Source organism: Mesocricetus auratus, unplaced genomic scaffold, assembly GCF_017639785.1.
Source record: "Mesocricetus auratus isolate SY011 unplaced genomic scaffold, BCM_Maur_2.0 Super-Scaffold_100004, whole genome shotgun sequence".
Lineage (NCBI taxonomy): Eukaryota > Metazoa > Chordata > Mammalia > Rodentia > Cricetidae > Mesocricetus > Mesocricetus auratus.
In genome coordinates, this window is record NW_024429189.1 from 73333462 (window position 1) to 73354934 (window position 21473).

Below are 21473 nucleotides of genomic sequence, written 5' to 3' on the forward strand. Positions count from 1 at the left end.
CTGTATTAAAAGAGTTATAGCATTAAGAAGGTTGAGAACTACTGCTCTATAGTATGATCTAACACAACATGAGAAACTGTATTAAAAGAGTTATAGCATTAAGAAGGTTGAGTACTACTGCTCTATAGTATGATCTACCACAACATGAGGAACTGTATTAAAAGAGTTATAGCATTAAGAAGGTTGAGTACTACTGCTCTATAGTATGATCTACCACAACATGAGAAACTGTATTAAAAGAGTTATAGCATTAAGAAGGTTGAGAACTACTGCTCTATAGTATGATCTAACACAACATGAGAAACTGTATTAAAAGAGTTATAGCATTAAGAAGGTTGAGAACTACTGCTCTATAGTATGATCTAACACAACATGAGGAACTGTATTAAAACAGTTATAGCATTAAGAAGGTTGAGTACTACTGCTCTATAGTATGATCTAACACAACATGAGGAACTGTATTAAAAGAGTTATAGCATTAAGAAGGTTGAGAACTACTGCTCTATAGTATGATCTAACACAACATGAGAAACTGTATTAAAAGAGTTATAGCATTAAGAAGGTTGAGAACTACTGCTCTATAGTATGATCTAACACAACATGAGAAACTGTATTAAAAGAGTTATAGCATTAAGAAGGTTGAGTACTACTGCTCTATAGTATGATCTACCACAACATGAGGAACTGTATTAAAAGAGTTATAGCATTAAGAAGGTTGAGTACTACTGCTCTATAGTATGATCTACCACAACATGAGAAACTGTATTAAAAGAGTTATAGCATTAAGAAGGTTGAGTACTACTGCTCTATAGTATGATCTACCACAACATGAGAAACTGTATTAAAAGAGTTATAGCATTAAGAAGGTTGAGAACTACTGCTCTATAGTATGATCTACCACAACATGAGAAACTGTATTAAAAGAGTTATAGCATTAAGAAGGTTGAGAACTACTGCTCTATAGTATGATCTAACACAACATGAGGAACTGTATTAAAAGAGTTATAGCATTAAGAAGGTTGAGAACTACTGCTCTATAGTATGATCTAACACAACATGAGGAACTGTATTAAAAGAGTTATAGCATTAAGAAGGTTGAGAACTACTGCTCTATAGTATGATCTAACACAACATGAGAAACTGTATTAAAAGAGTTATAGCATTAAGAAGGTTGAGAACTACTGCTCTATAGTATGATCTAACACAACAATGATGACACAGGTCATTGCTTTAGGGTTAAGTATTTGCTAACATTTAAGACATTTGTCTGTACTAAAAGTGAAACCCAATCTTTTTAGATTGCATTTTCTCAGGGATTCCCAATAATCTGCTAGGCATTTACAGCCTCTCTTGCAAATTCTGAACCAAGATATTTGATCAACTAGTATAAGTATCAAAAAGCCCTTTGTTATTTATAGCATAGTATATTTGTACTTGGCAAAGGTGATAGTCTCCACTACAAACAATTCTCAATAATTATTTTTACTTTCTATTAAGAATTAAAGATTGAATGCCCCAATACCATAATAACAAGATAAAATTTAAAAGTTTTTCTCACTTACAAATGTTAATATATTTTACAAGTCTTTTGTGTCACACCATTTCACTACTAGAGAATATTAATCATAAAATACAATGTAAATAAAGAATATTATAATGTTTTTATTTTGTCAAAACTAATTATAATATCTTATTGTTGTTAGTTGGACAGTTTGTGAAGGATTTCCAGTGAACATTAAGTGCACCAGTCAACAGATCCCTGATTGCTTCAGAAAGGTGGCCTTGGAGAGCCATTTCCTACAGAACAAGGTCAGAACATATGTGCTGTGACAGGACCAGTTTTGTGTATTAGGCATTCAGCTATTGTATTACAGTTATACAGTGGCTATTTTTTAAAGAACAGTCTTACATATAGAAATTGTTTTTTAAATGTTTAGGCAGGCATTTCTGTATACTTCTTAAGTATTTCTAACCTTTCATACTGTAGAGTGTTCACACTTGGAAATATTATGCTTGGATTGTGTTATATTGCTTGTCATAACTTTTCATTCAGGAATAATTAACAAGTTAGGACTCTTTTATTTATTTATTTTTATTTGAATTAGAAACAACCTTGCTTCACATGCCAATCCCAGCTCCCTCTCCCTCCCCCTCCTCCACCTCCCCCCCAACCGCCAAACCCCCACCCAATCCCCACAGGGTGAGGCTCTCCATGGGCTATCTCCAGAGTCTGTTATTACATCCTGGGCAGGGCATAGGCCCTCCACCATGTGCCCAGGGTGAGAGAGCATTCCTCCACGTGGGATGAGCTCCCAAAGTCCATTTGTATGCTAGGGATAAATACTGATATTTATAGATTGCTGAGGCCCCTTCGCTGACACCCAAATTTAGGGGGTCTGGATCAGCCCCATGCTGTTCTCTCAGTCATTGGTCTGGGGTCCAAGAGCTCCTCCTTGTTCAGGTCAGCTGTCTCTGTGGGTTTTACCAGCTAGGTCTTGACCCCTTTGCTCATCACTCTTCCCTCTTTGCAACTGGGTTCCAGGAGTTCAGTTCAGTATTTAGCTGTAGGTGCCTGTCTTTGCTTCCATCAGCCACTGGATTAAGGCTCTAGGATGGCATTTAAGGTAGTCATCAATCTCATTAAGGTGGTTGTCAAACTCATTATCAGGGAAGGGCATTTAAGGTAGCCTCTCCATTATTGCTTAGATTGCCAGTTGGTGTCATCCTTGAAGATCCCTGGAAATCTCACTAGTGCTAGATCTCTCCTCAAACCTATAATGACTCCCTCTATTATGGTATCTCTCATCTTGCTCTCCTCTATTCTTCCCCCGACTCAACCTTCCTGATCCCTTATGTCTTCCTCTCCCCTTGTCTTCTCCCCCTCTCTTTTTCCCAGCTCTATCTCCCCTTTCCCCATTCTCCCAATCCGCTCAGGAGATCCTATCCCATTCCCCTTCTCTGGGGTACCATGTATATCTCTCCTGTTTTCCAGACTCTGGCAGTGGGACTGTAGACTGGTACTTCCCTGATCCATGTCTAAAATCCATATATGAGTGAGTACATACCATGTTTGTCTTTTTGTGACTGGGTTACCTCACTCAGTATGGTTTCTTCTAGTGCCATCAATTTGCCTGCAAATATCAAGATTCCATTGTTTTTTTCTGCTGAGCAGTACTCCATTGTGTAAATGTACCACATTTTCTCTATACACTCTTCAACTGAGGAGCATCTAGGTTGCTTCCAGGTTCTGGCTTTTGGAAATAATGGGGCAGATATCCATGTTGTATGAATGTGCATCTTTTGGGTATATGCCTGAGAGTGGAATTGCTGGATCTTGTGGTAGACTGATTCTCATTTTCTTGAGGAATCTCAATACTGATTTCCAAAGTGGTTGTAAGAGTGGGCACTCCTACCAGTAGTGGAGTAGTGTTCCCCTTTCTCCACATCCTCTCCAGCATAAGCATAAACTGTCTTTGGTGTTTTTGATTTTAGCCATTCTGACAAGAGTAAGATTTAGGTATCTCAGAGTTGTTTTGATTTGCATTTCCTTAATGGCTAAGGATGTTGAGCACTTAAGTGTCTCTCAGCCATTTTAGACTCCTCTGGTGAGAATTCTATATTTAGTTCTGTACCCCACTTTTTAATTAAATCCTTTGGTGATTCGGAGTCTTGCTTCTTGAGTTCTTTGTAAATTTTGGAGATCTGTCAGATATGGGGTTAGTGAATATATTTTCCCATTATGTGGGCTGCCTTTTTGTCTTGTTGACTGGGTCCTTTGCTTTATAGAAGCATCTCAGTTTCAGGAGATCACATTTATTACTTGCCAATCTCAGTGTCTATGCTACTGGTTTTATGTTCAGGAAGCAGGCTCCTGTACCAATTCATTCAAGGGTACCTCCTACTTTCTCTTGTAAGAGTTTCAGTGTGACTGGATTTATGGTGATGTCTTTGATCTATTTGGAATTAAGTTTTGTGTATGGTGATAGACATGGATCTATCTGCAGTCTTCTACATGCCAGCATCCAGTTATGCCAGCACCATTTGTTGAAGATGCTTTCTTCTTTCCATTGTATAATTTTAGCTTCATTGTCAAAGATCAGATGTTTGTATGTGTATGGGTTAATGTCAGGGTGTTCAATACGATTACTCTTTATTTTTCTGCCAATACCAAGCTGTTTTCAGGACTGTAGCTCTATAATAGAGCTTGAAGTCAGGGATGGTGATGCCTCTGGATGTTCCTATATTGAACAGGGTTGTTTTGGCTATTCTAGGTCTTTTGATTTTCCATGTAAAGTTGACAATTGTTCTTTCAAGGTCTGTGAAGAATTGTGCTGGGATTTTGATGGGGATTGCATTGAATCTGTAGATTGCTTTTGACATGATTGCCATTTTTGCTATGTAGATTCTACCTATTCAAGAGCATGGGAGATCTTTCCATTTTCTCGTATCTTCTTTAATTTCTTTCTTTAAAGCCTCAAAGTTCTTGCTATACAGGTCTTTCATTTGTTTGGTTAGCATTACCCCAAGGTATTTCATGTTGTTTGTGGCAATTGTAAAGGGTGATGTTTCTCTGATTTCTTTCTTAGCCCTTTTATCATCTGTATATACTAGGGCTACTGATTTTTTTGAGTTGATCTTTGTAGAGTGAAGCCTTCCTGCCAGCCTGGTTCCAGAGCTGCATCAGTCCCAAATGAACACACAGAAGGCTATATTAATTATGAAGCTGTTGGCCGTTTGCTTGTTTCTTGCTGGCTAGCTCTGCATTAAGTATTTAACTCATAATTGTTAATCTAAGTATTTCTCTTACCAGAGAAAAGGTTCTGGACCTCTTATTCCTATGGGGCTACATCATGACTGACTCTGCCTCTATTTCCCAGAATCCTCCTTGACTCCGAGTCCCACCTATCTTGCTTCCCTATTGGCCAACAGTGCTTTATTGACATACACAGCACTTCCTTATCATCTTCTCTTTTCTGTCTAAATATAAAGAAAGGTTTTAACTTTAACATAGTCAAATTATATATAACAGAACAGTTATCAAGTAAGAACATAGTTACAATATTTTGTCCATTAACATTTAGTGAGATTTAAAGAAAATATCTATTCTATCTTTGTGAGTCTAAAGTCTTATATGTAGCTTATCTTTTATCATAACTAAGGAAAACTATAATTGTAACTATCTGTCTTCAACTCCATCAAAGACCACAGAAGTATAAGATATAAACACTAGGATTGACAGAGACATCTCGGTGCCTGAAGAGTCACGTAAAGTTTTTCTGTAATGTTGGGGCATCCATCTTCAGCTCATAGGCCACAATGTGTCCAGAATACTTCTCAGTAACATAGGAAATTTCAAACTGTCCTTCTGCATTTGTAGTCTGTCATTCATTTTTCTGTGTCCTGCAGAAAGTCTGGTAGACTCTTACATGAAGCAGGAAGCCTGTACGACTTTTTGAGTTCAGCAGTCACTTTCCTGTGGGTCCTACATGTCCAGTTTATATAGCAACAGTCAAGCAGTCCAGGCAAGAGCAGTTTCTTGCCCAAATGACTCATCTCGCCATGTTGAAAGCAAACTCCATAACAAATTTCTTCAATGCCCAACTTCTTCTCAGACGTAATTGGTGTTGCCAGGAGCAGACATTTTCTCACTGTCAAGAAAAACCCTAAACCATTTTAAATGACATTTTCTGAAGGTCTTTGAAAGGTTTGAAGACTATCTATCTATTTCAAATATATTTTTGTACATCTAGAAAACCTAACTAACCTAAGTTCTAACTATTGTAAGTAACTATCTATAATCTGTATTTAATTATGTATTATGTTTTAAAAGATCAGTATAAGCACAATACTTAATCAAGAGGAGAAATATACACATCACAAAATTGACCTTGAATTTGTATCAATAAATGAAAAGCCATACCCATGTCAAGTATTCATTTCCATACCATAATTCCCCTTTTTCCATTAAAAAGAGATTGGTCTTGTATCCTGCCACTTTGCTAAAGGTGTTTATGAGCTGTAGGAGTTCCCTGGTAATTTTTCATGTTTCTTATGTAAAATATCATATCATCTGCAAATAGTGAATGTTCAACTTCTTTTCCAATTTGTATCCCCTTGATCTCCTTTTGTTGTTTTATTGCTCTAGCTAGAACTTCAAGTACACTATTGAAGAGGTATGGAGAGAGGGGACAGCCTTCTCTTGTTCCTGATTTTAGAGGAATTTCACTGAGTTTCCCTCCATTTAATTTGATGTTGGCTGTTGATTTGCTGTATATAGCTTTTATTATGTTTAGATATGATCTTTTTATCCATGATTTCTCCAAGATCTTTATCATGAAGGGGTGTTGAATTTTGTCAAAGACTCTTTCAGCATGTAGTGAGATGATCATGTGATTTTTTGTTTCTCAGCTTGTTTATATGGTGGATTACATTGATGAATTTTCATGTGTTGAACCATCCCCGCATTCCTGGGATGAAGCCTACTTGATAATGGTGGATAATTTTTCTGATGTGTTCTTTGATTCCATTTGCCCGTTTTACTGAGTATTTTTGCATCAATGTTCATAAGGGATATTGGTCTGAAGTTCTCTTTCTTCGTTGTGTCTTTGTGTGGCTTGGGTATCAAGGTTATTGAAGCCTTGTAAAAAGAGTTTGGCAATGACCCTTCTGCTTCTATTATGTGGAATACTTTGAGGAGAATTGGTATTAGCTGTTCTTTGAATTTCTGGTAGAATTCTGCACTGAGGCCATCAGGCCCTGGGCTTTTATTTTTTTCTTGGGAGTCTTCTGATGACTGCTTCTATTTCATTAGGGGTTATAGGTCTATTTATATTGCTATGTGTTCTTGATTTAATTTTGGTAAGTGATATTTTTTTCCAGAAAATTGTCCATTTCCTTTAAATTTTCAAATTTTGTGGGGTACAGCTTTGTAAAATATGACCTGATGATTCTCTGGATTTCCTCAGTGTCCATTGTTATGTCCCCCTTTTCATTTCTGATTTTGTTAAATTGCATGTTCATACTCTGCCGTTTGGTAAGTTTGGATAAAGGTTTGTCTATCTTGTTGATTTTCTCAAAAAACCAAGTCTTCATTATATTGATTCTTTGTATTGTTTTCCTAGTTTCTACTTTATTGATTTCAGCCCTCAATTTGATTATTTCCTGGCATCTACTCCTCCGGGGTGAGTTTGCTTCTTTTTATTCTAGAGCTTTCAATTGTGCTGTTAATTCTCTAGTGTGACTATTCTGCAGTTTCTTCATGTGGGCACTTAGTGCAATGAACTTACCTTTTAATATTGCTTTCAAAGTGTTCCATAAGTTTCGGTAAGTTGTGTCTTCATTCTCATTGAATTGTAGGAAGTCTTTAATTTCCTTTTTTTATTTCTTCTTTGACCCAGGAATGGTGCAATTACACATCATTCAATTTCCATGAGTTTGTAGGCTTTCTGCACTTTATGTTGTTGTTGAATTCTAACTTTAAAGTTTTGTGGTCTGATAAGATACATGGTGTTATTCCATGTTTTTTGTACCTGTTGATGTTTGCTATGTTGCCAAGTATATGGTTGATTTTTGAGAAGGTTCCATGTGGCGCTGAGAAGAATGTATAATCTTTTGTGTTTTGGTGGAATGTTCTATAGGTGTCTTTTAAACCCAATTGGGTCATAATTTCTATGAGTTCCTTTGTTTCTTTGTTAAGTTTCTGTCTGGTAGTCTTGTCTAGTCATGAGAGTGGGGTGTTGAAGTCTCCTACTATATAAATGTGTGAGGTTTTATATGGATTTGTGTTTTAGTAATTTTTTTTTACAAACATGGATGCCTTTGTATTTGTGGCATAGATATTAAGAATTGAGACTTAATTTGGTGGATTTCTCCCGTTATGAGTATGAAATGATCTCCTTCATCTCTTTTGATTTATTTTGGTTTAAATTGGATTGCTACCTCTGCTTGTTTCTTGGGTCCATTTGATTGGAAGATCTTTTCTCAACCCTTAACTCTGAGGTAAAATCTGTCTTTGAAGTTAAGTTGTGTTTCTTGTATGCAGCAGAAGGATGGATTCTGTCTTCAAATCCATTCTGTTAGCCTGTGTAGCCTGTGTCTTCTTATGGGCAAGTTAAGACCATTGATATTGAGGGATACTAATGACCATTGATTGCTCATTCTTGTTTGTTTTAGAATTGGTTGTGGTGATGGATTTGTGTGTGGATTTCTACCCCTGTTTTCTTTTGGCTGTTGGCAAAGTGGGATTATCTATTACCTATGTTTTTCTGGTTATAGTTAACTTCCTTGGGTCAGAGTTTTCCTTCCAGAACTTTCTGTAGGCCTCAGTTAGTTTATATGTATTATTTAAATCTGGTTTTGTCATGGAATATCTTGTTTTCTCCATCTATAGTGGTTGAAAGCTTTGCTGGATATAGTAGTCTGGGCTGGCATCTGTGGTTTCTTAGTGTTGGTAGAATATGTATCCAGGACCTTCTGGCTTTCAGAGTTTCCATGGAGAAGTCAGGTATAATTCTGATAGGTGTGCCTTTATATGTTACTTGACCTTTTTTCCTTTGCTGCTCTTAATATTATTTCTTTATTGTGTATACTTGGGGTCTTGATTATTATGTGGTGAGGGAACTTTATTTTGTGGTCCACTCTATTTGGTGTTCTGTAAGCTTCTTGTACTTTTAATTATTTATTTTTTAACTGTCATGCTATATTTTGTAAAATTGCATCAATTAAATACCTTCATTTAATCCCCAAATTTGTGTAATGGGTTTTTAAAAAGACACCAATCATCAGTCAAATGAAACACAAATTATAGGAGTGGGGTTGTAGCAGTAGATTGAGTGCTTGCCTGGCATTATAACAAAGACTAAACTTCACAGTTTTCTAATAATACAATAGGAATCAATATGCAGTTGTGCTCAAATGAAGAGAGAAAAAAACCACTGTTAGACCAACTCTTTATAATACTGTTAATCTTTTGATTATTTTGATTTTATTTTGGTACCTAGGGCCTTGCAAAAATGTTCTTAAGATTGTTTAATATCATACCTGAGAAACCAATGAAGCAAAACTTTAATAACATCTGCAGTAATATATGCATAACACTAAGACTGAGAAAAGCATTCTTTTTTTTCTAGACAGTTATGTAGCAAGAAGGAGACATATTAGGCCCAGCCATTATCAAATGATTAAAAATGTTTTTCTCACCAGGTGGTAGTGGTGCATACCTTTAATCCAATCCCTTGGTAGGCAGAGGCAGGTGTATCTCAGTGAGCTTGAGGCCAGCCTGGTCATTTATGTTTTGACTGCCTGCCTTCAGGGTGAAGCAAAGGGGTAGCTTTCTGTGGTGGAGATCCCGGGAGCTCTTATTAGTTCTATGGCTTTTGAAAACAACATATTTGTACTGACTAGAGCCCCCATGAGACCCCACTGATGCAGTACATTTACTCTCTCGTTCCTTTTTTTTTTTTTGAGTAGGGAAAGCTAAAGATAACATTCTGTCACTTATTGGCATGTCTTTCTTTAGGTTGGGGAATTTTTCTATGATTTTGTTGAATATGTTTTCTGCCCCTTTGAGTTGGGATTCTTCACCTTCTTCTATGCCTATTATTCTTAGGTTTGGTCTTTTCACGGTGTCCCATATTTCCTGAATATTTTGTGTTAGGGATTTGTTACACTTAAAATTTTTCTTTGGTCGATGATTCCATTTCTCCTAGTGTATCTTCAATATTTGAGATTCTCTCTTTCATCTCTTGTATTCTGTTGGTTATGTTTTTATCTGTTGTACCTGACTGTTTGCCCAGCTTTTACATTTCCATAATTCCCTCAGACCGTTTTTTTTATTGTCTCTATTTCAGCTTTCAACCCTTGCACTGTCTGAATTGTTTCTTGCAATTTTTGCTTTGTCTTTTCCTCCATTTCTTGAAGATTTTGATTTGCTTTTTCTTCCTTCTCTTTAAGGGATTTTCTCACATCTTTGAGGGCCTCTATCATTTTCATGAAGTCATTTTTAAGGTCATTCTCTTCTGCTTCATCTGCATTGGGATATTCGGGTCTTGCTACTGTAGTCTCTAGACTCTAGCGGTATCATATTGGTTTTCTGTTGCTGAGTGTGTTTTTATATTGTCTCCTTCCCATCCCTTCTTCCAGTGGGTATAGAAGGAGTCTCTTCTTCTCCTGGTGTGTACGGGACCAGGGTTCCCTTTTGGTGGGTAAAAGCAGGTCCAATACTCTTTTGGCTCTCCTCTTCCTGTGGATGGTCCTAGTACCAGGGCCTTGGGAGTCTCAGGGTGGGTTGGACCCCTTCAGGATGGGATCTGTAGTGTGCAGTCACCAAATGTCAACTGGAAACAGGCCCAGACTTACCTCATCCTGTGGGTGGAGAAAGGGACTAGGATGCTGGGGTGTGTTGGCTGCTGCCCAGAATGGGAACCACAGTAGCAGTCCCCAGGAACAGGCCCAGTTACGATTCTTTAAGAAAGCTTTTGAGATGTGTATTACCTTGGGCCAGCTACTTGTGGACAAGCCTGAGCTCTTGATATTTTATCAAAATAATTTGATAAAAATGCATGCTACTTCCTTGTATGTTATGATCTGCCCTGTTTGCTATATTGGTCTAGACCCAATTTATAGCAATCAGACCCACATCTGTTTATCAATTTCTGTTTAAAAATTCATCCTCCATAATGTTTATCAGTTAACCAATTGAAGACATTTAAAGCATAGCCGAAGAGGAACAATTATCTCATATTTCTTAGCTGAAAAACTCAGTGTAAGATTGTTATTCATGTCAGCCATAAACATTTGTTTTTAAGCAGAAGAAAAAGATGTCTTGATTAACATGTCTGAAGAAAGCAGGACTTCTGCCCCCATAATCCAAGCCCCTTATTTCTAAGACACAATGCAAATATATTACCTAAATTGGCTTAATTTATTTTTCTCCATGTCACCCATTGACTCTTTATTATGTCAAAATGCATGCTGCAAATCTTAATTTGTTTGTTTGTTTCTTCTAGAAGCATGTTACTTGAAGTAGTGCAACTACAGAAATGGGAAAAATTTGTAATCCCGGTTGAAATTGATCAGATTTAGAAAATAGTATAGTAGTTTGTGTCCATTGACCTATAAATCCATCTGATCTATCTGATATAGGTCTCTGTTGAGAGTATAGCTTGAATGTCCTTGTGCCCACATATCTCCAGAGAAACCAGGAATGTTAAGTACACAAGATTATTTTTTCAATGAGAAAGATGAAAAACCTGTTCTTCTGTCCAGAAAGCTGAAAATGGGGTTGACAAACAGCCTGGTGACCTACATTATCTATTGGTCCAGACCAGATCAAGCTCTTACAACTAAAACCTAAGGTAGATAGTAATCTAAATGACCCTGATACTCATAGGCTCCCCCAAGCTGCCACAATTAGGAGCAGAGATGGCTAATAGTCCAAATGACCTCAATTCTATCTGTATGACAAGATGAGACCAGACCCTTCCTTAGGTCCTAAAGTTAGTACAGGTAGCCTATCTCTAGAACCCCTCTTCTTGGAAGAAATGTGCCCTAAATTGAGTTTCAATATAATGATGCTTCTTTGTTCATTGGAGTTTATGTTACACCAGAAAATATTTTTTTAAATTGTACTGGGCTTAAATACATTGGGAATAAAATGCTTGCTTTTAGACTCTCCAGAGTCTGATCCAGGTTATGAAGTCAGTCTGTACTAGGTTTGCACTCCTGTATGACACCTGCAGAGATCCACTCAGGTCCCTTCCTGTTAGTGTTCCTCATCAGGTTTTCTTGGTTTTGTTTTCCTGTTTAAATCTCCTCATATGTCTGACTGTTACCTAACAAAGTTCTCACCACCCTGACTCTCAGCTGACATCTCCAGTCTTTCATCATCTTGTTCCTCTCTGCATCTGAGGTCTAGGATTAGGGATCTGTGCGCCATAGCAAGGTTCTGACACGCTTGCACAGCAGCTTGCATGGTGCCTTGCCTGAGCCATGTATCTCTCATGTTCATCCCCTGGTTCATAAGGATGAACTCTACTTTGCATTATTCCATGTAGCCATCCCAGATCCTCCAAGCAGAATCTTTGTTTTATGTTCTTTGAACTGCTTTCTTTCTTTTGCAAACTCTTTTTAGAATTTGTAATTTGGTATAAGCATTTGCCTTCCTTGTCTTCTGGTTTTCTAGTTTGAGAATTCTTGGGATAAAGATAATATGTATAAGTGCCAATACAGAATCCAGAGTGACATACATGTATACAAACATACAGACACACAGTGTGTGTGTGTGTGTGTGTGTGTGTGTGTGTGTTAGATTTTTTGAGATGGGGTCTCATGTAGCCCCCTGCCTTCTATATCCTCTGTGTGTTGGTGGAATCATATTGTTCATCTGCCAGCTTGTGAAAACACTCCACTTCCTGTTGCACACATGTAGATCCCCCTGCCTGGAAATCAATTGCCTTCTTTCCTTCCTTCTTTCTTTCTTTCTTTCCTTCCTTCCTTCCTTCCTTCCTTCCTTCCTTCCTTCCTTCCTTCCTTCCTTTCTTCCTTTCCTCCCTCTCCTGTCTCTCTCCCTCCACCTCCCTTGTCTCTCCCTCCCTCCCTCCTCTCTCTCTCTCTCTCTCTCTCTCTCTGTCTCTCTCTCTCTCTTTCTTTCTCCATTCTCTGGTTGTCTTTGCCTCTCTTTTCCCATGTCCTAGCATGGAGTCTGGCAAATAGCTGGCATTTAATGATGCTCTCAAAATCCTGCGCATCATCCTGGCTCCATCTGACATGCGACAGCTGCAGGAAATCTATCTTTTACTCACACCTTCTTTAAACTATGCATGATCCTTCTGATATTGCTAACCGCAGAAAATTTCTAAAAGTATAGCATTGAACTAGTTACTATTTTATTATTACTATTTTTATTATTTGAGTGTGTTGTAGGCATGTGTGTGCATGTGTGTACACAGCTATGCTTACCATGCATGTATGCATATGTGGAGGGCAGAGGTCAACCTTGACATCTCCCTCTATTGCTGTTCTCCTTATTCTTAAAGAAAAGGTCTGTCACTGGACCAACAGTGTGATATTTTGGCTAGGCTAACTGGCCAGCAAGCAACTGGAATCTATGCCTTTCTTTAGGGTAACCTGGGAGTAGGAAGGGTACATAGTAGGTTCTACTGAAAATGTTAGGATCAAAAGGGTTTTAGTTTAACAATAAGGATTTGGTTAGCCATTCTTTTTCAGAAGGTATTGGGAATGTTTGATTAGAGGGTACATCTGATTGAGTGTCAGGAATATGACTCAGGAGGCTCCCTATCCTCTCTACTAGACCAAAGATCCCTCTAGGACAGGAACTGATTGTGTTTGTGTCTGCTTCAATATCTGCATGCACAGAGTTAGATAGATGGAAACAAGCTGATGAGTTAATTAACTCACTCAGCAGAGACAAGTTCAAACTTAAATAGAAAAAAAGATATCAAACAGATATCTGGAAAAAGAGGCAGAAGGAGACTTTTCTCTCATTTACCCTGTCCAGGTGCTACTTTATCAGATGACATGCACTCTAAGCTAAGAAGGGGAAAAACATAGCTTGTTGGTATTTATTATTTATTAATTATATCTCATGACCCAGAGAAATGAGAAAATATTTATCTCAAATAAATGTTCCCTCACTATTTTTGAAAGAATACATTGATTTTTGAATAAAACTCAATCAAAATAGTAGAGTGAAAAAGGAAGACCTTGATAAATTGTTCCGTAAGGAAAAGCTTTTGAGGTGTTGGTGGGGTGGCTCCCTCTTTGCTGTGAAATCTTTAAAATCCTTTCAGTAAAGTGTCTCCAATTATTTACAGAGAGGTGACCAGTGCATTGGGAATAGTAATTTAATAACTTGAAAAGTAGTGCTTTAAAGGTGGGTACAAGCAGAGGTGACAGGCATCTACAGGACATTTTATTGTGGAATCTTGGTGCTCACTGAGGTAAAGAAGACACTAAGAGGATTACAACAGGGGTTGAGGGAAGGGAAAGAAAAGCCAGTATTCCCAATGCATAGGTTTTAAAATTGGCTGCAGAAAGAGATGTCATTGCCCAACCCCTGACTGTTCTTTTAAATCTCTTATTGACAAGTAAAACCTTTCCTACAGAGAAGTATCTGGAACATACAATCCCCATTTGCAATGTGGGCGACCACTGTAACCCTCAACAATTACAGCCTGTTGCTCTTTTATCCATTTCAAAACCAGATTTGGAAGCCACTAAGAGTTGACAATTTGGCACATACATCTTTCAAAGACTCCCCTATTGTTGCTCACGTTGGCAGCGTTTGTAGATTGATTCGGTTTTAGAGCAATCAAATTATATGTTTCCATACAATGGATGAGATTTAAACTTCATGGTAGTTAATATAAAAAATGTGAAAGAATAGCTAGAGAAATGGCTGGTTATGGGAGAACAGAGAAGAAAAGCATGGGCTCCAGCATTTGGCACATCTTAAATTTGGCCAAAAAGGAAAAGAAACTTGTTTTGTTCCTAGTCTTTCAGGAGTTGATTTTACAGGTATCAGAGGGCTTTCATTACAACGTTCTTTTAAAAATATCAAGAAAATGACCAGTTTTTAATTTTAGAGTCATGCATATTTGTTGCAAGTTAATTTGTAAATTCGGATCTTATTGCAGAATACATACATAGCTGTTAAATATATGATTATTTTGTAATTAATCTTTGGTCACAAGGAGGCTGGACGAAGATAAACAGTTGCTTGCAACATGGGACTTTAAATTAATTCCCTAGTTTCTTTCTCATCTTGAGACTATGTGTTACTTTGAATATAATTGGCCCCCATAATCTCATAGGAAGTGGCACTATTAGGAGGTATGGCTTTGTTGGAGTGGATATGGCCTTGTTATAGTAAGTGTGTCACTGTAGGGGTGGGCTTTGAGGTTTCATATACTCAGGATACTGCCCAGTCAGTCAGTAAACTTCCTGTTGCCTGCAAGATGTAGGACACTTAACTATTTCTCTAGCACCCTGGCTACCTGCATGCCACTATACTCCCTGCCATGATGATAATAGAATGAACCTCTGAAATTGTAAGCAAAGGATCCTCACTTAAATGGTTTATAAGAATTGCTGTGGTCTGGACCCCAGACTGATGGCTGGGAGGCCAGCATGGAACTGATACAGACCCCCTGAATGTGGGTGTCAGTGAAGAGGCCTAGGCAATCTAAGAGGCCTTGGGTAGTAGATCAGTATTTATCCCTGGCATACAAATGGACTTTGGGTGCCCATCCCACATTGAGGGATGCTCTCTCAGCCTGAACTCTTGGGGGAGGGCCTAGCCCCTGCCCTGAATGAAATGACAGACTCTGGAGATCTCCCATGGAGGGCCTCACTTCCTAGGGAACAGAGAGGGTATTGGGTGGGGGGCTGGGGAGCCTGGTAGAGGGCGGGGGAAGAGGGGAGGGAAAAGGAGCTGGGATTGACATGTGAATCAAGCTTGTTTCTAATTTAAATAAAAAAAATAAAAAAAGAATTGCTGTGGCCATGGTGTCTCTTCCCAGCAATAGTAAACCCTAACTACGACAGACTGATAATTGGAAGCCACTTCAGGATTGTATACCTAACTCTTAAGTTTCCATCCCTACTTTGTTGTATAGTTATGTCTTTGCTGATATTTTTTTACTCTTGGACCTTTTTAATTCTTGGTAGGAATGCCTGAAGGGGAATAGCTGATGGAAGGAAAGATATTTTATAACATTTATTATAGTAATTTACTTATAAAACTGTTTAACTTAGCACTAAAGTACATCAAAGTGAAATTTTAGACAATTTTCTAGGCCGTAAATACTTACTTCAAATTGAAGGTTGGGATCTGTGGGTTTCTTCTTTCTGTCCTTGCAATCTATTTCTTGGTGAATCTACAGGAGAAGGTGAGTGGGTATTGAAAGCACACCATCATTACTAATAATTTTTGGAAAAATTGGCTAGTTATGTCTACATCATCATAGTATAGTCAGATAAGGGAGATTATAATAACCCTTTATGGTTGACCATGAATATAGACATCCAATTAAATAAACCATAATTCTTTTCTCAATTTATGACAGTACTTTAGAAGGCTTTTCAGTACCAAAGAGGATATGTATGTACTTAGATAATCAGACTCAGCAAAATACTTTTGTCTACATGTGTGCAGTTGCACACCCACACACACACAAACACACATACACACACCCGTATATGGCATACTACATTGTAAATTGTTAGAAATAATTCTTCCCTTGATCCTAATTTTCACAGTTTTTATCTCCCTCTCTTGCCACTTATAAGCTATTTGCTCTAGAGATAAGCTATTAATAAGACTAAAGAAGTCAAGTTGGGCCATTGAGATGGCTCACTGGTTAAAAGCATTTGCCACGTGAGCCTGATGATAGAGCAGGATCCCCAGAACACTCACAAATGTAGAAGGAGAGAACCAGTTCCACAAAGTTGTTCTCTGTGTCCTCTGTGTGCCACAGCATGTGTGATCACTTACTTACACATCATGCAAGCATGTGCATGTGCACACAAAGACACACACATAAGCCCTAATGAGATAAAAATAGATTTTACAAAAGAGATCAAAATTTTGCATACACTTTGAACTCATTATGAAGATTTGCTGGAGGGCATTGATGGGGGAAATCATGCCATCAATATCCCCTGGGTTCATCATTAGCTCACACAACTTGTGTTATTATTTATCACTTTATGTATGTAGATGGTTTCATTGTCTTCATAATCAGACTCTGAGGAATCATTTTCACGGACTTTGTTCTACAATGTTTTTTTGTTTGTTTGTTTGTTTTTTCCTGTGCTTCCTGATGAGCTTGTCTCTCTGGGCATAAGTGAAAACAAAGAAAATTGATTTCCTGAAATAATTTCAAATGAAAGAACAAAAAGAGGAGCAAGAAGAGAACAACAGAGGAAGAAGATGTAGTCACAGGAGAAGATTATTTTAGGGGCGGCTGTCTGTTAAGAGTTGGCAGGATTCCCTCCTTCTCCTTTCTTTAAATAACATAAATGAAGCTGCACTGGTGTGGGTCTGACTGTGTCTGCCCTGTGCAGAATCACTTGGGAACTGTCCAGCAAAATATCTCTTGAAGAACAGCATGGTGTTAATACTGGGTGCCAGCCCAAGGCAGAAACAAAGGACCCCCTTGCTCTTCACCAATAAGCCAACTGTTAAAAGATTAAACCATGTTGTGGAGATAACAAGAATTTAGGCGCTGGCAGCAGGTGCTGTACAAAGAAGCAGTTGGCAGCATGGGTCTTCTGTCTAATTCCAGTCAAAACAATCTCCTGCCCAGATACAGAGGGGAGTTTAGAGGATGATGGCAACTTGGAGTGAAGAGGTTGAGTAGGAATCCTGTGGTTATGGCTTAGTAGAATATAGTTTATCATTGTTCAAAGCCTGTGGGGATTCCTTTCTAGAATCTAGCCACTCCTGATTATCTAGGGAGATACCCAGTCAATGCACTGTTAAGGCCAATGTCCTTATGTACTGAGAAGCAGCCACAAAATGCAGTTAAAAACTTTTATTCACACAAAGGAGTCCTATGACATTTCCCCTCTTGAGAGAGATCTTTCTTTTCTTACAGAATAATTATCATAGCATATCCTTCTGTGTTTGCTTGAACATATTTTAAAATATTGCCTTATGAATTATTACTTAATTTATATGTTTAAAAAATCATCTGCCACTCAGTAAATATATAGTATTATTAAACTTATAAAGAAGACCTTTTAGCATCTGAAAGTAAATTAAAGGGTTATTAAAGCAGCATCATTTATCATAATAAAAGTAAATGTTAACATAGCTCTATGATCTTATACATGTTGCTATATAAAAGCTGTGATTACTTGAGGAAAATGTTCCTATAACTTAGGAAGTAAATTTTAGTAAGTGTAAAGTAACAGAGTTCCTATAGGTGACATGAGTGAATAGGAGTTTAATAATCAAGTGTAAGCGAGTCATACTTGAAGGTGCACGTGCCTTCTACATATTTAATGTGATAAACAACACAGGCTGGGGGATCTGATAATGACCCTAGGATGTATGCATGGCATGTTTCCCCCATCAGTGCCCACTCCTTCTCTAGTGACTCTTCAAGCTCAGGTGTCTCGGTTGTATGTTTTATTCTCAGGGGAGTATGTAGACACTCAATCATTCTCCTGCCTGTAATGTCTCCATTCTACAATACATGATGTCACCCTATGGCATATCAACCTCACTAAAACATGCTGGATCCAGACCCTGGTGAAAGTGCTGACCATCCCCCTGGGGTTACCTAACGGTAGCCTTCACCCGATGTGTTCCACAGTTTGGTCAAATTTACCTTTTAACTCTACTGAGAAATTCTAAGATACACAGACTAAAACTGCCTTATTTTGATAATGTTTTGCTCTTTATTATCCATATCAGATCCATTCCACTCTTTAAGAGCTGTAGCATGCTACTCTTGCAAGACAACTCATTTTTATTTTTATAACAAAAATAAGCCTATTATGTTAGATGCCTCTAACACAATTTGTTTGCATAGTGTTTAATATGAAAAAAAACATTTCCTTTCTCCCTCTCTCTGATGAGAGAGAGAACCTTTGCTATATGTTTTTAAGGCATAAAAAGTATTTTAGAATATCCCGTGCTACACAGACAGGATCTTTGCACATTAGTACTGACCTAGTACTAGTTTTTGAAGACAGCCTCTCAGGCAGAAAACCCGGTGTTCTGACATGATTCATTCATTTTGAGTAAGTATGTTGAAGAATGTTCATTTTTTAAATCATGAATTAAAAGGGTGTCCTTCTCCTTGTGATGCAGGTGGATCCCAATATTGTTCTTTATGCCTCTGTTTCCATCAGAAAGCACAGTTTCTCAAGGAAGGAAGTGAACAGCAGGAATCAGATGGTGTCCTGGCCTGAAGCCAGCATGTGGCTGATCACCAAGGTACATAGGAGCATCTGCTCTAGCCAAATGATTGCTCCTCCTTTGCTGCCATGTTGTGCTGCTCCAGAACCTGGTCCCTCTTGCATATAAGCATACATGTGGAAGCATATTAAACTGTGGACTATTAAGAACATCCATTCTGTTCTTTGTATTGTCTAATGCAAAAGATTTATGTAGATTGCCAACAGGCATTCAGTATACTTTTAGACATTCTTATTAGTTCACATCTCAGAGTATCCTTAAACCAAACACAGAGCTTGTATGGACCCCACAGACTGATCATTTTTTTGTGACAGGTGTGTTAGTCTTCAGTATTGATCTTTATCAGCCTAATAGATTAACACCATATTCTGACTTTTCATACTGTCTTATCAAGGACAGTTTTAAAAGAAGATTTTCAGTATAAAATGTGAACAGTTTATACATCTGTGTAGGAAATCTTAATTAAACTATTGATCCACCAATGGATTAGATCAGAATCTTTTGATCCATTCGCCCTTCAGTGCTTGGATTCACAAGTGGGGACCAGGTCTTTCACAGGAGCCCTTTGAGGGACATTTCATATCCAAACCATAGCATTTACACAGTATAAGAAAGTGAGACTAGCCGGGCAGTGGTGGCACACGCCTTTAATCCCAGCACTTAGGAGGCAGAGGTAGGCGGATCTCTGTGAGTTCGAGGCCGGGCTGGACCAATAGTCTCCAAAACAATACAGAGAAACCCTGTCTCATAAAAACCAAAAAAAAAAAAAAAAAGCGAGATTAGTAACAAGGGAAGGATTGTTGGTCTGTCTGACTTTATAAATTTAGCTTTTTTCCTGTATTACAAGACCATGCTTATTTCTGATTGGTCTGCGAATATGCTAAGAGTGTCTTACTCTTAGTGCTACTACTGAATACTTGGATGATTGCCATCTAATCACACCTGGCATGTAGAGTTAGAATTTCTCAACCTAAATGAAATGGATTAGATGCTATGGAAGGCCCTTTTCTAAATCTCATCTTCTGTAATATCATGGTATTTATTTCTAGAATCTCACTATACTATGCAACTTGTCCTTTCTTACATTCCTTAAAGTAATTGAAATGCTCTCTCAAAGAGTGCATCTTTCCTGGAGTTCCTTGCATGGTCCAGAGAAAGTTATTTGGGTACCATGAGACATAGTTCCTTTAACTATAAAATGGAGCTAGTCATGCTTTCCTTGCAAAGTTACAGCACAGTAAAAATTAGAATGATATCTGGTGTTGAGGCATAACATCTGATATAAAGAATGCTCAGCAATGTCTTTCTTCCTCTTTGTAAGCCCTTCCCTTTTCTGTACACACAAACATATTTACACATGCAAGGATTGCAAGTACTTATCACCATACAAACTATTTACAGATATGTTTCCCAGGTAACCATGTAGCTCCCTTTTACACAACAAAAACCTGAAAAGCAAAAGTTATATACTGTAACGGGAAGAAAAATAACCAATGTGCACAGTAAGTTTCCCTTTCCCCCTTTAACAATAAATACCTTCTATAATATCATACAGAATTTTGCATGCCATAATTCCCCAGTGGGTATATATAAATCTCTCTGTGATTGTGACTCATTTAAAATGAGCTAATTCACTAAGTAGGAAAATTATTATTGAATAGCCACTTACACAATATTCTCAATTAATTTCCTCGACAGAGAATGCTCACATTTAAGACAAAGAGGTCATGGACCACCACCACTGTACAGTTTTAACCCGTGCTATTAAGACCCAGAGTAAAACTTTAAATTGATATGAAGGTTGAGGATTTGTTTCAATCCTCTCAGTTCACTGCACATGTTCGTCTGTGCATGCAGATTTCAAGTAAGCTCTGTAGTTATAACTCTAGCAAGTGACACGTGATGGACCCCAAGCCACTACACTGTGAAATATGCACAGAAAAGGACAAATGAACATATCAAGGTCTGTTTTATTTTGCGCTCAACTGTAAAATGCCACCCTTGTAGGACAGAGGCTTGCTGCTTCTGAGCAGGGCTCACTGACTGCTAAGTTGTGGGTAGTATTTCACTTTGAGCCACTGTTAATATCCAGGTTTATCCAGGCATAATGACCTCACTACTTGTGACACATTGTTGAATTTTCTGGTTCTGTTAACGTATTTAGACCTTTTTCTCCCTTCCCTTTCATTGGAAGACTGGGATGATCTTGAACAGAGCGATAACTCAAGGCTGCCTGGCTATTGGTCATCCAGTCAGAGTTGAGACCACCCAGGGAGCATCACTAGAAGGATATAAATTACTGCTACAGAAAAGGTAATGCTTATGAGTGATCTGGCTCAAACAACAAACATTGACTTTGCAGATTCTGAACAGGCATGTTGAGATGCTTTGTGGCTTGGATAGAACAAGAATGAGGCATTTATATTTATTTTAACATTGCTATTTTAATCTAGAAGAATCTTCTTGAATATTTATGTTACTTAGTTTTGGAGTATGCTAAAAAGAGAAATGTTGACTTCAAATG

At 37.9% G+C, this 21473-nt stretch overlaps 1 protein-coding gene across 13 annotated transcripts in view; it reads left to right on the plus strand.

Annotated features, from left to right (window-relative positions):
* The window catches only part of Dcdc1 (doublecortin domain containing 1), a 414546-nt gene that overhangs the window by 185289 nt on the left and 207784 nt on the right, over window positions 1-21473 (plus strand). For all 13 annotated transcript variants that reach the window (XR_005877304.1, XM_040745964.1, XM_040745975.1 and 10 more), the window contains 3 exons: window positions 1704-1809; window positions 18842-18967; window positions 21144-21262. Coding sequence is in view for 12 of the 13 variants with exons in the window: in XM_040745964.1 (XP_040601898.1) it covers window positions 1704-1809; window positions 18842-18967; window positions 21144-21262 (351 nt within the window). In the remaining variant the exon portion in view is untranslated. The remainder of the gene's footprint in view (window positions 1-1703; window positions 1810-18841; window positions 18968-21143; window positions 21263-21473) is intronic.